Source organism: Pyxicephalus adspersus, chromosome 6 (genome assembly GCF_032062135.1).
Source record: "Pyxicephalus adspersus chromosome 6, UCB_Pads_2.0, whole genome shotgun sequence".
Classification (NCBI taxonomy): domain Eukaryota; kingdom Metazoa; phylum Chordata; class Amphibia; order Anura; family Pyxicephalidae; genus Pyxicephalus; species Pyxicephalus adspersus.
The window spans coordinates 36,067,917-36,086,015 of record NC_092863.1 but is presented as its reverse complement, the minus strand read 5'-3'; the positions used below and the strand labels follow the sequence as shown (position 1 = coordinate 36,086,015).

General features: G+C 37.6%; 1 protein-coding gene across 2 annotated transcripts in view; it reads right to left on the bottom strand.

Moving 5' to 3' along the window:
* SMTN (smoothelin) overlaps nt 1-18,099 on the bottom strand; it is a 78,396-nt gene that overhangs the window by 13,165 nt on the left and 47,132 nt on the right. For both annotated transcript variants that reach the window (XM_072415252.1, XM_072415254.1), the window contains exons 9-12: nt 7,830-8,561; nt 5,699-6,000; nt 818-964; nt 106-181 (exon numbers count right to left, since the gene is read on the bottom strand). In XM_072415252.1, coding sequence (XP_072271353.1) covers nt 106-181; nt 818-964; nt 5,699-6,000; nt 7,830-8,561 — 1,257 coding nt within the window. The remainder of the gene's footprint in view (nt 1-105; nt 182-817; nt 965-5,698; nt 6,001-7,829; nt 8,562-18,099) is intronic.

The following is an 18,099-nucleotide window of genomic DNA, read 5'->3' as shown; positions in this document are numbered from 1 at the left end:
ACCCCCATTCCTTGCCCTATAACCCCTTTTCCTGATAAAACACCCGCAGTGCTTATCTTGTATGACCACCTATAAATCTGGTGCTGGATACATGTGATAATTTACCTCTCTTTCTCTGTCGCAGCTCCCTCATGGCTGTCCTGATCAACCTCCTCTCTTCAAAGTCTGTAGTTTTATCCAGCTGTAAAGAACCATTTTTCATAAAATGTCAGCATGGAAACATTCTGTACATAAACTTGGAACAGTTGTATGTAAAATTAAAGCATAAAATGGTTCTTCAAAATACTAATTTCCTTTATCTAGGAATCAATAAAACAAGAAGATTTAATCCATCCAAATACATCCACTTCATCCAATATACACATTCACAATTTAATGCACAAGTAGTAATCTGGCCATTACGTTACATAGTCAGTTCAACAAAATTCTGTCCCATCTTTGGACAGTCCGAAAAGGACTCCAATTTGTTGGCCGGAATTCTAAAAACCATGTTACATCATAAAAGAGATTCAGAGTTTCCCTTCCCATACATGGCGAGATCATCACCTCAATGTTTGAAAACAGTTTGTGTAATGTCTCTCCATTTATGGCAAGTCTTTGACTTCCATTATCTTGAAATGGCATCGCTTAGCTCTGGAGCTGAAACAAAGCAATATGACAGTAGTCGGATGCTACAGATTGTTTTTAAATTGGTTTACATAGCCAAATGTATGCTGCAGCAATGAAACTATGAGGGGGCTGTAGGATATGCTTACAATCCGGCTGAAACTATTCCAATGATACATTCATACTAGCAGTCAGTTCATAATGTACTCACCATTTTATCAAGGACATCCTCATCTTCTATAGGGCGCAGCTCCTCTGCTGTCAGCTTTGTTTTGGTTTCCGTTTCTACTTTCTCAGTTGTGCTTGGAAGAAATACATCTATCTGCTGGCTAGTCTGCTGTGGTTGTTCTGCTTCAACCTGTAAAAGATGAATTAAACGTATGTTAATATTAGGTGAAATGTTACACAAAGTTTTCTTTTCCATAAAGTAATCTTTTGGTGCACTTTCATAAGTAAGTTTTTCATATTTCCAAGGTCAAAGCAGATCTGTAGCTGATAATAGCAGCACAGTACATTCAGCATCCTTGATGAAAAGAAAAGGACAAGCCATTGGAGACAACGCAATACTTTCCTAAATGTAAGTGGTTTTCTTATTCTATGTGAATCTAAGGCTTGCACAGTTCTACTCCACTGGACAAGTCAGGAATAGCTAAAGTGCCATCTTCAAGGTGAGGCTATTCTTAGTTTATTTACTGTGATATCTATCTAGCAATATCTAGCAGTTTGAGCTTCAGGGCTTTGGTTCAGTTGTCCTTTTATTACTTACCTAGCCCACCTAAGTGTAGCCTGCTTTGATAAATAACCTTTATCCAAGTTCCAGCAATATGCACTGTATGGTCCCACTAACAGCCGCATAGTAATTTGTTCAAAAAAGTCCTTGCAGATTCCGTAAAGACTGTTTAAAAGCTAAGTAAAATTACTAGGTACAAATTGTACAATGTTACCCTACCTTAAAAGCTAAAAAGGCTAAATATATATATGGTAGTTCTACCTGCTAAAACACCTGTATTCCTGTATACACATTCCAGAGATTTACATAGCCCTGCCAGTCTGCCATGTTTAACCACTACAGCTAGATTCCTTATATGACCCCTGCTCTGCTATGTAAAAAGATTATTAAAACCTAAAAATATTTAACTAGTTACTATATATATATATATATATATATATATATATATATATATATATATATATATATATATATATATAACACTTATATGCCAAGTTATTTAATGACTGACCTGGGTTAAACCCTGCAGCCTATTGATAAAATGCATACAATTTAGCCATTGTTTCTTTATTTGGTTTGTTGTTTTTAGCTTTTGTAGCAGGGAACAAATGTTTTTCCCTTGCTAGAATACAAAAATCACATCACAACACTAATTTATGATAATTTCTTTCCCTATGCAGCAGTGTTATGTGTTGCTAGTCTTCATATGCTAAACAACTTCAAAAGTTAAAAACAATCTAACGAATATAACGCTGCCCACAGGATATGAAACCGGAGCAGACAATAGAGGATTTGGATGGATAAGTTGCCAGTTAACCACACAAACACATGGACATGTGGCTGCTTCCTCATGCCAAGAGTTATTATAGGATACAGAACAGTAGAACAATGCAAATGGCATTCCTGCAAAACCTTAAAATAGTTATGAAAAGGGTAATTGCATTTAATTGACCTCATTGTTTGAAGATGAACTCCAGGATGTGAAAAAAAAAGGGGGGGGGGGGGGAGCCCTAAACACAACTCCTGCACTTGGGCAACTACTGCAAAGCAGAGGTTAAATACCAATTCAGGTCTAGCAGAATATAAGGACTTGACCTTCCAGCTTTTGCATGGGTCCTGCAGGTCCTAACTTACAATGTAGGTCTATTTGTCCTACAATATAGAGGATTTTCTCAATGCCTGCAACTGCAGCACAAGAAGGAGGTTGCATGAAGGAGGAGTCTCTAGGAGCAGGGAATAAGGTAAGTAATAAGTAGACGACAACGAATCACATATATTTTAAAATACAGGAATAGCTAGAGATCTAGAGGCGTATGTATATATAATTTTTTAATTTTTTTTTTAATCTTAAATCATTGGAAAACATTCCGCCCCATAAAAGACTAACTATAAGCCTACTAAAATTGTTTTTATCACATATGTGAGTAGGATACAGTAATTTACATTTTGCTAATTTTACTTTTCTACAATTCTACTTTTGTGCTGTCTAATAGTTTATATTTTGTACATAGCCACCATAATATGCATACACTGATGTTAACCCTAGCTAAAATATATTATAGGGTTGAGAACAAAGAATTGAATTTACAGCCTATTATATAATGAATCCAATGGTAATAGCATAGAACTGGCCAAAAGATGACACCACAGTGCCATGGTTTTATGCTGTAGATGAGATAGTATGAAATGTTATATACGTCTTCTTCCAGTTGGCTCATTTTCTTACCAATAGTAACAAATTCTGTACAGAGTGGTCATTTGGAATACATTTTGTCACTTTTGTAAAAAAAAACCCAAGGGAGAATAAAGAGGGGAAAAAAAGTATCACTACCATTTATAGAATATGTAAAATACACAGCAGAAAAATCCCCAGAGCATTTGCTGACATAAGAATGTACAGACCAAGATACCTAAATTACATGCTTTCCCTATAGACTATAAATAATTGCATAAAATGTAGCAATAACGGCTAAATAAGGGCACTTACAAGGCTGTTACTACGAGACAGATGAACAGAGGAGGATCTGCGAGTGGTTGCAAATCTTGGAGGATGAGGCACAGAGTTGCAAGGTTCTTGCACACCAAGGAAGAGAGTCAGCTCTTCTACTTGTCGTACTAGCCTCTCTTGCTCTATATGTAGTCGAAGATTCTCTTCTTTTAGATCATTAACCGTAGTTGTCAGTGGTTCCAACAGCATGGCCATGTCACGAAGTTGCTGTGTGATTTGCTTTTGAAAAATCTGGAACTCATGTTCAGCACTATATATTGGTTCTGATAGCTGGTTATCCAGCTCCTGAGTACCTGCGCTAGGCATGGTTGGACCAATTCTGTCTGGAAGCTAGCCTAGGATAGGAACAAGTATAAAAGACACCGGACAGGATGTGGGGTGGGAGTGTCTTCCAGCAAAGTAGCTGTCACAATCAGAGTGGATCTGTCCAAGGACACAGCTCCGATTCCCATTCTAATCCAGATATGGGGGATTGTTTACACACAGGAGCTATAAATATATTTACATAACATCCATGTGCAGACACAAAGGGAAGAAAGATATGGATACAGCAGGTGGCAGGAAGCCACCTATTCCTAGAGATGAAGCAGCAAGTTAACCTTTCTTCTGCCAATTTTGAACAATACTTACAGGAAACTCTGGCTCATGCAAAAGCAAAGTTGTTGTTCTTAAGTTCACTTCATTTCCCAAACAGATTTTCTAAATAGTATTGTCTTAGTGGTCACCCATGATGAACTTTTTAATGCTTGGATGGATCTACAGCTGCTGCCTGCTTAGTGTACTATTATATAAACCCAGAGTGGCATATAATAAGACTGTATGGCTGGACTTCAAAAAGGTTACATCATCCAAATTCTTTATTGGATTGAGATCTCGACCAATACTCTGCCAAATCAGGTCATTATTATTCTAATATAGTTTAGGCTTTATCTTTGGTGTTTTTTCTTCCTTACATCAGGATTTCCCTACATTTTGCAATATTCGTCTTTTTACCCTCACAAGCAATCCTGGGCCTGTTAGAGAGAAACTCCCCTACAGCATAATGTGCCACCATGCTTCACGGTGGGTATTGTGTGTTTATGATGACCTAATTTACTAAGCTCAAACAGTAAAAACTATTTCCAGCTGTCTTCAGAGTCTCTCATACACCTCCTGGCAAACTGTAGGGGAGAGGTCTCCAGTTTTAGCCAACAGTGCCACCCATGGAACAGTCATATACCAAATTTTAGCCATTGATGTCTATACTCCCTACACAGTGGTCTCTTAGAAGTCTTGTTATTGCCATCCATTCTACTAGAAAGTCTTTTCTTCAGATTCCAAGCTGTACAATACTCTTTTTTCTTAATTTAACTGTACTTCATGGATATTAAGTTACATTTTCTTGTATTAGAATGGTTTCCTCTGGCTTTAGTCCTTTGATCAATTTTTCATAGAATAGTATGTATAGTATATTAGTATAGCATATAATAGTTTGTATAGTATTATTGTGTCTTAATAGTTTAAGTTATGCCAGGATATGGACTCACCAAAAGTTGGACCATTTATGTATAGAAACCTTTACTGCAGTTATTTACCTCTACTAAAAACGGATAATCCCCACTTGCTTGTGATTTTTTTTTCCTTCCAGTATGATGAATTTCTGGAAAGTGCTTCTCTTACACTTCTGGCTCTGCGGTATGAGCAATGCACACATACTGGAGAAACACATGAACTCCCCCCTAGGAGACTCCTAAGATAACTAGAATCAGCTTCAGCCACTGCACGTGCACTTATTAGCATTCATTTATGCCCACGAGTATCACCGGTTGTGCAGGATACAACACCGTGCAAGAACATTGCTTATATTGGGTATATGCTATGAAGGGTGGCTACAATACATATATATTAGGCACAGGCAGCATAGCCACCCTCATAAGTGATCCCTCAAACTAACTTACCTTCACATAAAAAACCCTCAATCAATGTACATACCATGTTCAATGAATCCCACGCTGTCTTTGCTTCCATCTTTCAGGAAGTTGCTGTCGCATCCCATGCTGTCATCTTCTTTTCGGGGTTACAGAGATGGTGCACTTGATTTTTGCACACCTGAGGAAGATTTATGGAGATGCAGTGTCTGATCTCAGAAATGATCAAACAGAGCAGCCTGCAGCCTCATGGGATAAAAGATACAAGTATGCCAGGAAGCTGTGGGTTTTGCATGTCTCTTCTGTCAGGTGGTACTACCTGTCAAGTGTTTTTTTGAGTTTAGGAGCACTTTAACAAGTGCAAACGTGAGCGGCACTCTCCAATGAACCCTGTTATTTAAATTTACAAACTACTGAAATTTGTATTACTAAACAGTTTTGAATTACCTTGGACCTTTCACTATTAGTACTAATTCCACTGTCGACACTGATGCTGCTTGCACTGCTGGTTTTGCTTGCATTGTCACTGCTTGTAATGAAACTGCTTGCATTGGTCCTGCTGCCCAATTTAATGGTGCTTGTACTTATCCCACTGCCAGCATTGCCGTTGCTTGTGTTCACATTTCTTGTATTACCACCACTGCTTAGATTGAAATGGCTTCCACTGCCTGCACCGACTCCGCTGGAATTGATGGTAGTGACACCACTGCCAACTCTGAATGGAGAAGCTGTCAAACCCAAAGTCAGCTCTTAGAGGGGGGAGAAAAAAAAAAAAAGAATTAAAAAATGAAAAAGATTACTTGTGGAGCACACACATTCCACATATTTTGTCATACAATGCAACTGGGTTCAGAACTTCACCTAAAATGAACAGCTACTCTAGATCATTTTCCAAAGTTTGTATTTTGTCCCCAAAAATAGGACCATGGGTGCAGCTCCTCCCTATCTGCAGGTGAAATATGGTACTGTGTCAGTCACCAGGATGGGTTTAATTAAGAATACTGATTCTACAGAGAAGTTGCTGCAGATATTTCTTGCTTTTATTGTATTAGAGAATAGAAGCAGAAACCTAAATGGTTGTTTTTGGCAACAGTCTCTGGCTTCACCTTTTTTAGTTCAAACTCAATAACTATTTGTTGAGCATTAGCCCATCAGACAAACAGTGAGGATTCTTCTGCTTCTCTTTAGGACTTGTCCGTTCTAATACATGGGGAATACCATTATATGTTAAATTGTAGTAATGATATACTATAAGACTTCAAATCATCAATTGTTTGTTATTCTAAAATAACGAGACACCAAGATTGAGCTCTTATTGTCCATACTGGGCAGTAAGACTGTAGTGCAGTTATCGTTATGTCATATTGGGCTGCAGCCACCAGCTTTATCACACATGGAAACATTTAAGTAAATAAAGCTTCTGAAACACATTACTTGGATGAACAATCCAAGGAAACCCAGGAACATTTGGAAACACAGTTCATGCAGAAGCCTGCAGTATATACACACCAGAAAGGTCTGTACTCTGAGCCAGTAAAAGTAGTAGTTGGGATCAGTGTTCTGTTTTTAATAACTGACATTAAAATAACATAATGCTTTTCTCTGTTGCCAATAGAAGTCTCTTTATGTGGTATAAATGTCTTCTGTTTATTTCCATGACCTACTAGTGATGTAATGGAGCCACATGATGAATAGCTTTAAAAAGACATTGTACAGAGGTTAAATGTGTAAACATCCGACAATGCACAGACATTTATGGTGGAGATGTATGAATATTGGCCAGATATAGATAAATACACACAGTGTATACTTGGCAGCAGGTGCAGAAGGCTAATTAAAAATGCTACCTGAAACAATTTTTATAGTTACTATGTTTTCTTTTATGCATTTAGGATTAAAAACAAAACACAGAATGAGAACTTTTAATTTGCAATGAAAACTATATATAAATTATAAAGCAAATAATATATATATATATATATATATATATATATATATATATATATATATATATATATATACACACACACACACACACACACACTAATATTTGCTCTATAATTTAGAAGGTGTTATTAAGAGGAGGCAGCAGTCATAATGATAATAAAAAAACCTCAAACAACTGATATCAAACTGTTAACATATAGGTCAATGTCTTTAAGACCTTAAAAAAATACCTAATACAGATTGCAGACTCTAAAGAGGCAACCCACGGTTTAGGGGGCAGAAAATATCTCATTCTTCATGGAGCAAGGTTTGCTTCAACACAACACTCCCTAAAAGGATTTTCCCTGAAAACATTATGAAAATCCACCACTAGGGGCCAGCAGTGCACCAAAGCATATGGTACACCCTTTGTATGCCACAGCAGATAGGCAATCATTTTATAAACTAAATAAATTAAGTAGTGCAAAAAATACTGTCTAATGCTAACAAATGTATAGCATTAAAACAAATGAAATAAAAAATGGTCTAGATGTGACTAACCCATCACCAATGTGGACTATTTTTTTTTTTAAATGAACTGGAGTTAAAATCCCATACATATAATAAAGAGGTGTAATAAATGCAAGTTTACCTGCTCTTTGATTTCCTGGCTGCCCCACAATACGACTATTTGTCCCTTGATTCCGTCCATCTTTGATCTCAATGGTGAGCAAGGTCTTCATGTCCTCCTGTTTGTCGCCCTGAGTGTCTTTGGAAGATGTACAAGGAGTTGATGTAGCGTGCTGCGCACCGTCCAGTACCACTGATGCTTTAATGGTCCCATCTGTATTTTCAACTTGTCTCCCCCCCTCTGTTGTGACCTGGGTAACTTGCAATTGGTCTGTATTGCTCCTCCCACCATCCTGCTTTGGGATGAATGAGCCTTTGCTTTGGGGAAGCCTCTTGTTCACTTCCCCAGAGGATGTGCCGAGTCCTGCAGAGCCGAGAGCCGAGGACCCTTTTATGGAGCAGCTCCTAAAGCTCTTTATTTCAGGTACAGATGCTGTTTTATTATCTTGTGTTCTGTAACTGCTTCCTGTACTTTTCTGGCTAGCAAGTCCTGAAGCTGTTTGACCAAATGTAGATTTAGTGATTCCTTTTGCTTCCTGCACCCTCTGAATGTTGTCATGACCGTTCCTCTGACCTGCAGAGAACAGGGATTGTTGCTGCTGTATAAGTCCTCTTGTAGGGAGTCTCTCACCTCTCATACTGGAGAATCTGTTACTGAAAGGAGGAGGCATGCCTGGGGGCTCTTCTGTAAACTTCTTTACTCTGTCTCTCACAGAATTGGCTCTTCTGAAAGGGGAAAGTGGAACCTTGCCATCTACAATGGAAACAAATTATCTGTATCAGTATAGATATTTATAGAGGTCTGTTGGGAGAAAAATGTGGTTTTGTGACCACCATCTTTCAAACGATAAACCTAAAACAAAGTAACAGTACAGTAACTTAGAGCACCCAGATTTCTCTTTGCAACAGTAACTGTTCACCAAAAGTTACACTTACTCCTTATTATAAAAATAAGCAATGTGTACTGTAAATAAACAGGAAAAGCAAATTATATACTTCCAGATGAAAAACAAAACATGTTTTTATGATCTGTCAACAAATCAGAGCTTGTATTTTATTTTCCAGTGTGTTTATTTAAACGTACTAAGTACTTTAAAAATCATTATAAAAAGTATGAGAAAGTATGTAAGGGTATATGTATGCAAGATATTTAAAGGTGTAGTACGGCAGGGGTATACAGTGATCTTGTATACTGAACACCATACACATTAGGACCCGGAGATGTAGGCAGTGAGAATGATGTATAGGTTAGCTATTTAACACAGGAAAAATGATCTTTGAAGCACTGATAATATGACTGTAAAGGGGAAAGATCAGAGAAGGATACAGGAATATGTCTAATTATTGCATGATAAACTGATAGGGGACCACAGGGAATCAACGGACATGTTTCCTGCACTGCTGCACATTCTTTGCATAAAATCCACTATTGATGCAGTGGGTTGGGCAGATGTGGCCCAGGACAATCTACTGACTGGCTGTATTGGGATTTCCTTCCTTATGAAAACAGTAGCTGTTAGTAGAACAGACTCTAGAAGAACCCCTCTGTGTATTGTTCTTGGTGATGTCTGATTAAAGCCTTGTCTACAATCCTTTCCAAGCACATTGTTCCTGATTTCTTTCCTGCCTAACATCAACACATCTGAAAGAACTTTGCCGATCAAAAGAACACAGAACACAAATAATTGCAATGATTCCTAACCTACTTACCATGCAGGGATAGTGAAAAAAAAAAACAAAAGAAAAAAAATGTGACTAATTACAGAAACCAAAAACTAAAATTACCATTGGCTTACAGAAAAACCCAGCTATAAAAGGTTAGAAACGTATATTAGACAAGCTTATAACACTCAGTTGCTAATAAAAAGGTGATATCTGGTTGCTTTGGGTCAAAACGGTATCTTGGTAGGAGAATGCTGTGCGATACACAAAAATTACGGAGACACTGCATTTCTGGCATAACTGCAAAACACGTATTTTATAAACATGCTGAAAATAGAAATATGATTCAGCCACCAAAACTAATAAGTTGCAATAGATGTTTGTTACCAAGTTTCGCACCATGCCAAGTCCATGTACATTAAGCTTCATCAATTTATTATGAAGTTAATCTTTATCAAAGTTCACACAGACTCTAAAATCTGATTTAAGTTTTAAGAAACACCTGCTGTTAGTTTACTTTAGAAGGCTATTAACTTGTCTGTTTTCCACTAATCCTGTATTAGAAAGCTTGAAATTTATTTCTGCAAAATGCTTAATACATTTCTGCAAAATACATACAGAGGAATGGGTGATGCATAAATGTGCACTGTACTTTGCACTTCTTTGATGCTAGGCAAAGCAGACCATTCCAAAAAAAGCACATTTATTTTTTATTTTGTTTACCATCACACTGCATGGTACATTGTTACCATGTGTTGCAATGCACCGCAAGTCCTACAGGTAAACTGGGGTGCCATTCAGAGTAAATAAAACTGCAGCTCGCAAGCATTCCTTGCATGCATTACTGTGAGGTGTGATACCAGCGTGTGCCAATGTGAACTCAGTCCTAAAGTATTTCTACCTACTTTTTGTGCAGAATATGTAAATATTTTAGTCTGCATGTTGTGGGCACAGGTTTACTTTAATATTAAATTCCTATGCTCATGGTACAGATGCTGCATGAACTAGTGGAAGCCTATTCAATGCAAAACCCCTTGTCATACTAAGTGTAATGAGCTGCGACTATTACGTCAGACATCTAGGGAGCATCCATATCAGTACAGCAGTTTGCAACAGCTAGAGAAATTCTTCTTTCCAAGTACCCATAGCACCTGGAAAAATGGTTTGTGACCTGAAAGTCCTGCTCTACACTTCTTCACATTTTCAGAACAACCAACTGAACCATACCCAGTGCCAATCAGGCTTTGAACTAGCTTCCCGTATGTAACAAAGCAAACAAATATAATTCTACTGGAATGATTTAGAAAAATCATTGTCAACCATGGTCCCTCCAGAAGTTGTCAGGTGTTTCCTAAACTGTAGCTGACTGTGCACCCCCCCCCCTTTATTGTTATCTGCATAGCTCACACAACTTGGAAGGGCCACAAGTATGGAAAGTACCACCAAGGATCTCCCTTCTCCCACTCTATAAAATCAGACCACTATGTTAAAGAGGGACATTTTTAATGAATTTTAAAAGGCTCTTCAAGACCTGAGCATTATTTTAGGGGTTCATCTAGGGTAAAATGTGTGTTTGGATTTTTGAACACCTAAATCACAGATTAGGGTTAAGGAAACTGCCCTTTTCCTTTTATGCCATACCTCAGTACATTCAGACTTTCAGAACAGCCTCAACTCCCCAGAAGTGAACAAGAAAATAATCCTGTGCAGGCTGGTTTTACAAAAATCCATTCAGCACTGTGTGTACACAACAGCCTACATTCACCATGATAAAAAAATTATCTGCAAGCATTATTTATTCTGCATGGATTCACATTAGAGGCAATTTAAAGGGTTAACCTACCTAAAACAGATTTTTTTGGCAGGTGCTCAAATGACAGTTTCTTATATCTAGGGGACTTTACTGATGAGGTCTCTTGCTGTGGACTTCAGGAAAAAGTTAGCACTTCTGACAGATTTATTTTATATTAGAGAGAACATAGCACAGTGCTGCAACATACACAGATGGGGAGAATAGTGACAGGGATTGTAATGGAAGGACCTCATTTTTAGTATTTTCATACTAGGGGGTTTATCTTTTACTAGTTTTACCTCTTTGCTAGGTTTGTCTGTGCTGCAGCGTGTATTGAGAAATTCTTCAGCTCACATATCTAATCAACTACATACCTTCATGACCCCCTGACCCTCACTGTACTTAGACTACACCAATAAAAACAGCAACATGAGGACTTTTTACAGAGCCAGCCAACAAACGCTAAAAGAAAAGGCAAAAAAAAGTTACTAAGTACTTTGACGTGCCAAAGAGAGAGATTTGTGAAATTGGCAGACCTCAAAAAAGGGAGAGACTGAAAATCTGATGAAAATTGCTTTGCCCTTCAGAGAAAAAAAAAAAAAAAAAAAAAACACATCCTCAACTCTTTAGATTTGATGTTTCAAGGACAATGGGATGCAGGTAAACTCTTCTTGTGAAAGGTGTTACACAAATACACAACAATATTTGTCCCCCTCTTTGAGGAAATTGTAAACTCTAAACAGTGGCATTTCTAAAGACTAAAGTATTCGGGAAGATGCAGCTAGAACATTAGCTTTTACAAACCTGAGTACCAACACTTTTTATATCTATCTAAAGTCACTTTTTTTTATATTACTTAAGTTTTACCCTTCACCACTATATTTGTATCATTACATGTGTTGCCTCTAGGGAGACTTTCTGTCTCATTCATAAAGCAAAGAATACAAAATTTTGAGTTGTCACTAAAACAGGAGAAATCTCTAAATATGGATACCTATTCCAGTGACAACAGTTTAACAGAGCACTTCTTCTCTTTGACATTGTATATACTTTTATATTTAGGATCTGGTTACTAATGTGATGCACTAAATAGGCTACTGAACTAATCTAAGGAAAGGAGAATAGACATAAGAAAAGGCAACATTTACCATATATTTAGAAAAACTTTGACCATGATAACCTGAAAAAGGGTACACTGACCATGCTTCTTCACACATCTGATCTGTGGAAGTGTGTGTACAAAATTGCTGAAATTTAAGGAGAAGTATGTAAATCACACATATGATGGCCCATGATGTGCCAGTCTATCTAGAGTTACAGCTTTGCGGAATTTGTGACAAACCCACTTTTTATTTATTTATTTTTTTGAGTGTATGGTGGTGGGTTCAAAGGTAGCACACTCCTAAAATATGCCTGCTGGAAACCACAGTAAACTACCCAAAACCAAGTTTTCATAGGACATTAGCGCAGCCTATGATTTACAATGGTAGCTTAACTGTAATCCCAGAGGCCCATAAATCTGTTACAGGGCTCCATAGCATCATGCCGGCTCCCTGTCTATATCATAATTCATACAGTTACTTAGCATGAAATAATGTAGACATAGTTGACTTATCACATCATTCTGTAAGATATGAATTTATATATGAAATTTGCATATGAATTTATAATGGAATATATGTCCCTGTATTGGAATTATGTCTAAATTAGGAGTTTAAGCAGTATGTTAGGAATTCCTAGGGCTTTGGGACCATATTTATTTACTATAGACTGATTATATATAGTTACAGCTTGGCCACAAAGTTTGCAAAACTGTATTGTAAATACAGTGTAGATGAAAAAGAAGAAAAAATGGTCTCTTATAATATCCAAGGTCTAAACATTGGCATAAAAGCTGCTACATTCATACATTGTTGTTATTTCATTAAACAACGTGATGAAATTATGGATTAATTAAAAAAACCTAGGTTTGTGCCAGACACATTGTTGATGTGTCTTGCCCACCCACTAGATGTTATTAATGGAAATATTAAAAGGCTTTTGCCAAACCATAACCCATTCAGGTATTATTTAGAATTATACCAGAATGCTTAAGTAGGAGACACTAAATTGCAGGAAGACAATAAGCTGTGTGATTGCGCCAGACAAGGTCTTTGTACACTCCTGTAGAGTGTATGGAGGTATCCAGGATACTGTCCCTGAGACCTGTTCATCTTGAGCTGCCCCAGGCTCTTGTTTAAACAGAGCTCTGCCTGTCTGTCCATTAAAGGAATGGCACTGGATGCTTAACAGGTCCCATGCTTGCTCCCTACTTTATACATATTTTATCCCAATAAGGCAGGAGATCAGAAGTTGTTTAGTTTTTCCTTCCCCCTCCTTACCAATCCAGTGCTATTTTAGCTTAACCCTCTTAGTGCTGTTAGGGTGAAAAGTTCATTATCTATTAGCCACGCGTGGTTTTCTGCAGGCTCTGTGCGATGCTTAAAGCGCTTTCTGCAGACGTCATTCTCTACAAACCTCATGGTGGATTACAGCATAAACTTTTCTGCTTTAGGTTATGAAAAACTATCAGCCATAAAGTAACTTTTAGCCAGTTCAGCCAATAAAGTAAATTTTAAGAGGGATGAAAACTTCTGTCAAAAAACAAAACAAAACAAAAAAGCGTACTAGGAAGTTACGACTGAAGGTTTAGTAGGGATGGAGGTGCATATAGCCATCAGCACTCAATGCTGTGCCTGCTCTATACATGAAGGGTGCTATTGCCTTGACTTTTTTCATTTTTAATTGCTACTTGCCTGAGTGCCTTTAACAGCAAGCTCACTAGAAAAACTGAAAACATGGCTCTGTAAGATGTTGGCAATGGAAGCCTACACGTTTGTGCACAGGTTCCCTTTATTAGGCCTAAACTTGTTGACGTTTAATGTGTTGCACATATAGAATTGTTAGTTTCCAATGTCACAGCCTTTCTCGACCTATAAAACTTGGGTGAACCTTTAAATTCGCTTTTAGGGAACCTGTTCTAAAATTACTATATCCACACCTCACAGTACACTAGCATGGTGGTCAGGGGGAAGAATGCCTCTAACTTTGCTGGTCACTGGGAAGAATATCACCCTTATCTAAACATCAAGCACACACCACTTTATTAATATTATTTTGAATGATCGTATTGTGCACAATCCTGTACATGCTGAAACAATACAATCATTCAAATATAATCCACTAATAATGTACACACACTAGATACAATCGTTTGAACGATAATTATTTCCTGTGTGTACGTAGCCTTAAAGTCCTTAGATCACCCTTTACCTAGATCAGCAAGACAGACATTATTTTTTTTTTATTTTATTTTTTTTTAAATAAAACATGGCAGCAATTGGGACCATATTGGCTAATGCCCATCACAAAATTGCTGCAAACTATGTTGGATAGAACTTTATAAGAGAACCTAAAGTTTCTTGGCAAAGATTAGTTCACAGATTGCCATCATAATCAAAACTCCATGATGCAAGGTAAACCAGTAAATTAATGGCAATAAAATGGTTAAGAAAATGCTTAAGTTTGCTGAGGAAAATTACATTGTGTGCTCCATGCAATACTCTAGTGACCGACTTATAATTTTCATTTGAATTATATTTCTTAATTGTCAAAGTACAAATGCAGAACAAGCTAAGTCCATGGCAGTAGGAAGCTATGCAACATAAAAGGTCAAACTAGGTAAAAAAAATCGTAGGGGAAGGGGGGAGGATATTTTAGTTTATTTTTAAACTAACATTATACACTTCAGGGATAACTGCCAACTCTTCATTTAGATGATTGGTTTAGAGATCTTTGAAGATCTTAGGGTAAGTAAGAAATCTTTTTGTACATACACATCTAAAGCAAATTTAGAAATCAGAGAGACGCAATGCATCAGATCTTTAATAAATGTACAGAAAGTTGTCTCTTCAAATGTATGATTATATCTGGTAGAAACAAATCCACAAACTTGTGAAGATGGATCTTGTGGAATTTCAATGTGTTATTATGAGTTATTTATGCCATAGGTAATCAGTAACCCCGATTATTGTGTCCATGTTCTACCTATCCCCTATAATACCGGGCTTGTTAGAATGAACAATTTTTCTATTTTTTTGTATTATGCCCAGTGCAGTGCTGTGTATTTTATTCCAACAGACTAGTGTTCCATGTTTAATAGTGTAATATTTTAATAAATGTGGTGTAACAAGTTAGGCTTAGTTCACATTAGCAGTAACAAACTGGGCCAGTCACCCCTTCTGAGTGACTTCTGGCAACTGCTAGGTACCTGGGATTGGTAACAGGCATTTAGTGCTGGGTTTTTCAGGCCTAGCAGTTTTTCAAGCTTGCCCAGCTTCCCTCTTCTTTACGACGCTCACCTTCCATCAGGTGCTGATGGCATTGGGCATGCATGAGATTGAGCACTTTATCCACCCGCAGTGCGATAGCTGTGCATGTAAAGGCTGCTTGTCATATTCTGCAGCCTAACAACTCACCGTGTTCAATCTTTCAGTTCTCCTAAATTGTTGGTTATTACTTGAAATTTTTAGGGTACACAACGGATTTCTTTTTTTTAATTTCAAAATATGGGGATCACGCTTTAAAAACTTGTGGAAATTAAACATTTGGGTTGCTGTTTCAAAAGCAAGTGCACCTAGGAGTCCAAAATTGAAGATGTATATTAAGGACCCCAAGTGGCCACTTTCAATGAAAGAAGCATTGGGTGGGGCCCCCTAAATTTTTAACCTACCTTTCACAAAACGAATTGTAATACTATGCTACACGTTCTGATTCTGTTCTTTAAACCCCAATTTATCTGGAATGGGGAGGTGCAGGAAACTGAAAATGTAGGTGCAAGTGGGGAACAGATGTATAAACCCTTAAAATGTCATTGCCATGGCATGATTAGAACATAAAAAAACCTCTGCCCATCAAACGGTCCACTTCCCTACCTTGAACCCTAATTTCTCTAGAACAGAGAGGTGCAGGTAAGCAAAAATATAGGTGCAAGTGGGGGACACTTGTGGCTAACACCCCCCAAACTTTGATCACCATGGCATCATTACAACAAACTGTGCGAATCAAAATACACTGCCCTGTTACACATGAATGTACCCTACCAGTACCTGAACCCTAATTTTGTTTTGATGGGCATAGTTTATGTTCTAATGATAACAGTGATACAATTTTAGGAGGGTTATCCACAGACATTCCCCACACATTTTTAGTTTCCAGAGAAACTGGGGTTCCAATGTTAGAAGTGCACAGTATTGTGCAACAGGGCAGTACGTTTGCCATAGTAATAAAATGTTAATTGTGTGTGGGGTGGGATTATTACACCCCACCATTCTAAGGAAATTGGGATTTAAAGAAGAGAAGCAGATAGGGTAACATAGTATGACGGGTAGAGATTTTTGACAGGTAGGTATTAATTTAGGGGCCCCATCCCAATGCTGCATTCCATGTAAGTGGCCCTGGGAGGGAGTGCCCAATTTGCATTTTCAATTAAGGACTACTCGGTGCACTTGCCTATGAAACAGGAACCCCAACGTTGTATTTTCACAAGTTTTTACAATTCTGATCCCCATATCTTGATTTATTTATTTTTTTTAAAGCTGGAGTGCTGAAATTAAGGCTACTACTAACTAGGAGTGTTCCCTGTGCACCCTGAAAATTCATTATGACATACAGTTTAGAAGATATGAAGGTTTATACACAGAGCTGTAAGGCTGCAGAATGACACACACACACACTTTTTGTTTCCCAATGGAAGACTCAGCACAGCTATAGAATAGGAAAGGTCAGCCTGAGTCCTGATCTCATCATAGCTATGCTTTTCTCCTAGCTCTAATCAGCTCTTATCAGTGAAGAAGGGAGGAAGCAGCCTATTGGTAAAAGCTGATAAGAGATCATCAGAGCTGCTGATAAGAGCTAGGCGGAAAAGGCATGGCAGCCGGGCAGTCCTTCCACCAAAAACGGACTGGGGAGGACTATGAACCAGGTCTCCCAAACACATAGACTTGTATTACATTACACACATTCATTCAAGAACATTCACATTAAGTTCATCTTCTTTACATGAATGCATTCATAAAATGCTACATAGAAAATAAAGTATGTTGGTGAAAAACTGGAGCACAATGTGGATGGTATTTAGATTCACTGATATTTTTGTTAAAATGCTCCTTTCTAAAATCAGATGGATTTAATAGTAGAGGTTTTCTGACAATAGAAAGTTTGTTAGAGTGAAAAGAAAACCCCACATGGCAGAGATTCAGTTAAAAAAATATTCAAAATGAGAAAAAATAATGCTACAGCCATAGCAATTCAAGGGTTTAACCAAGCAAGGACCTAAAAATAAAGAGATTTGGTATCTTGGGAGTTTTTTTTTTTAACAAAGGTCTGCTCTGATTAGTGACAACAGGCAAAACATCCAAGAACAAAATTAAATTCCTCAATGACATCTGTAGTTACAACTGCCATGAACCAATTCATCCTCAAAAGTGTGCAGAAGAGACAGCAATGTCCTTCAAGTTGGGCTTTTTTCAGATGTGTGTGCAGCCACGGTGGTTTGCTCATTCATGCTCTAATTCAATTAAATAAAAAATGATGTAGCCCTGTCTACTGTATGTCCTCAATAACAATTTGATTCCCATCCGGATTACCATCTAAGCTTATAATAAAAATATAAAGAATAAAATGGTCCATGAAACCACATGCAGGAATTATTATAGATCAGACACAAACATCACAGTGAATCAAGTAACACACAGATGGACTTCCTGGTGCACCTTGGTAGCAGTATTGTATATTTAGA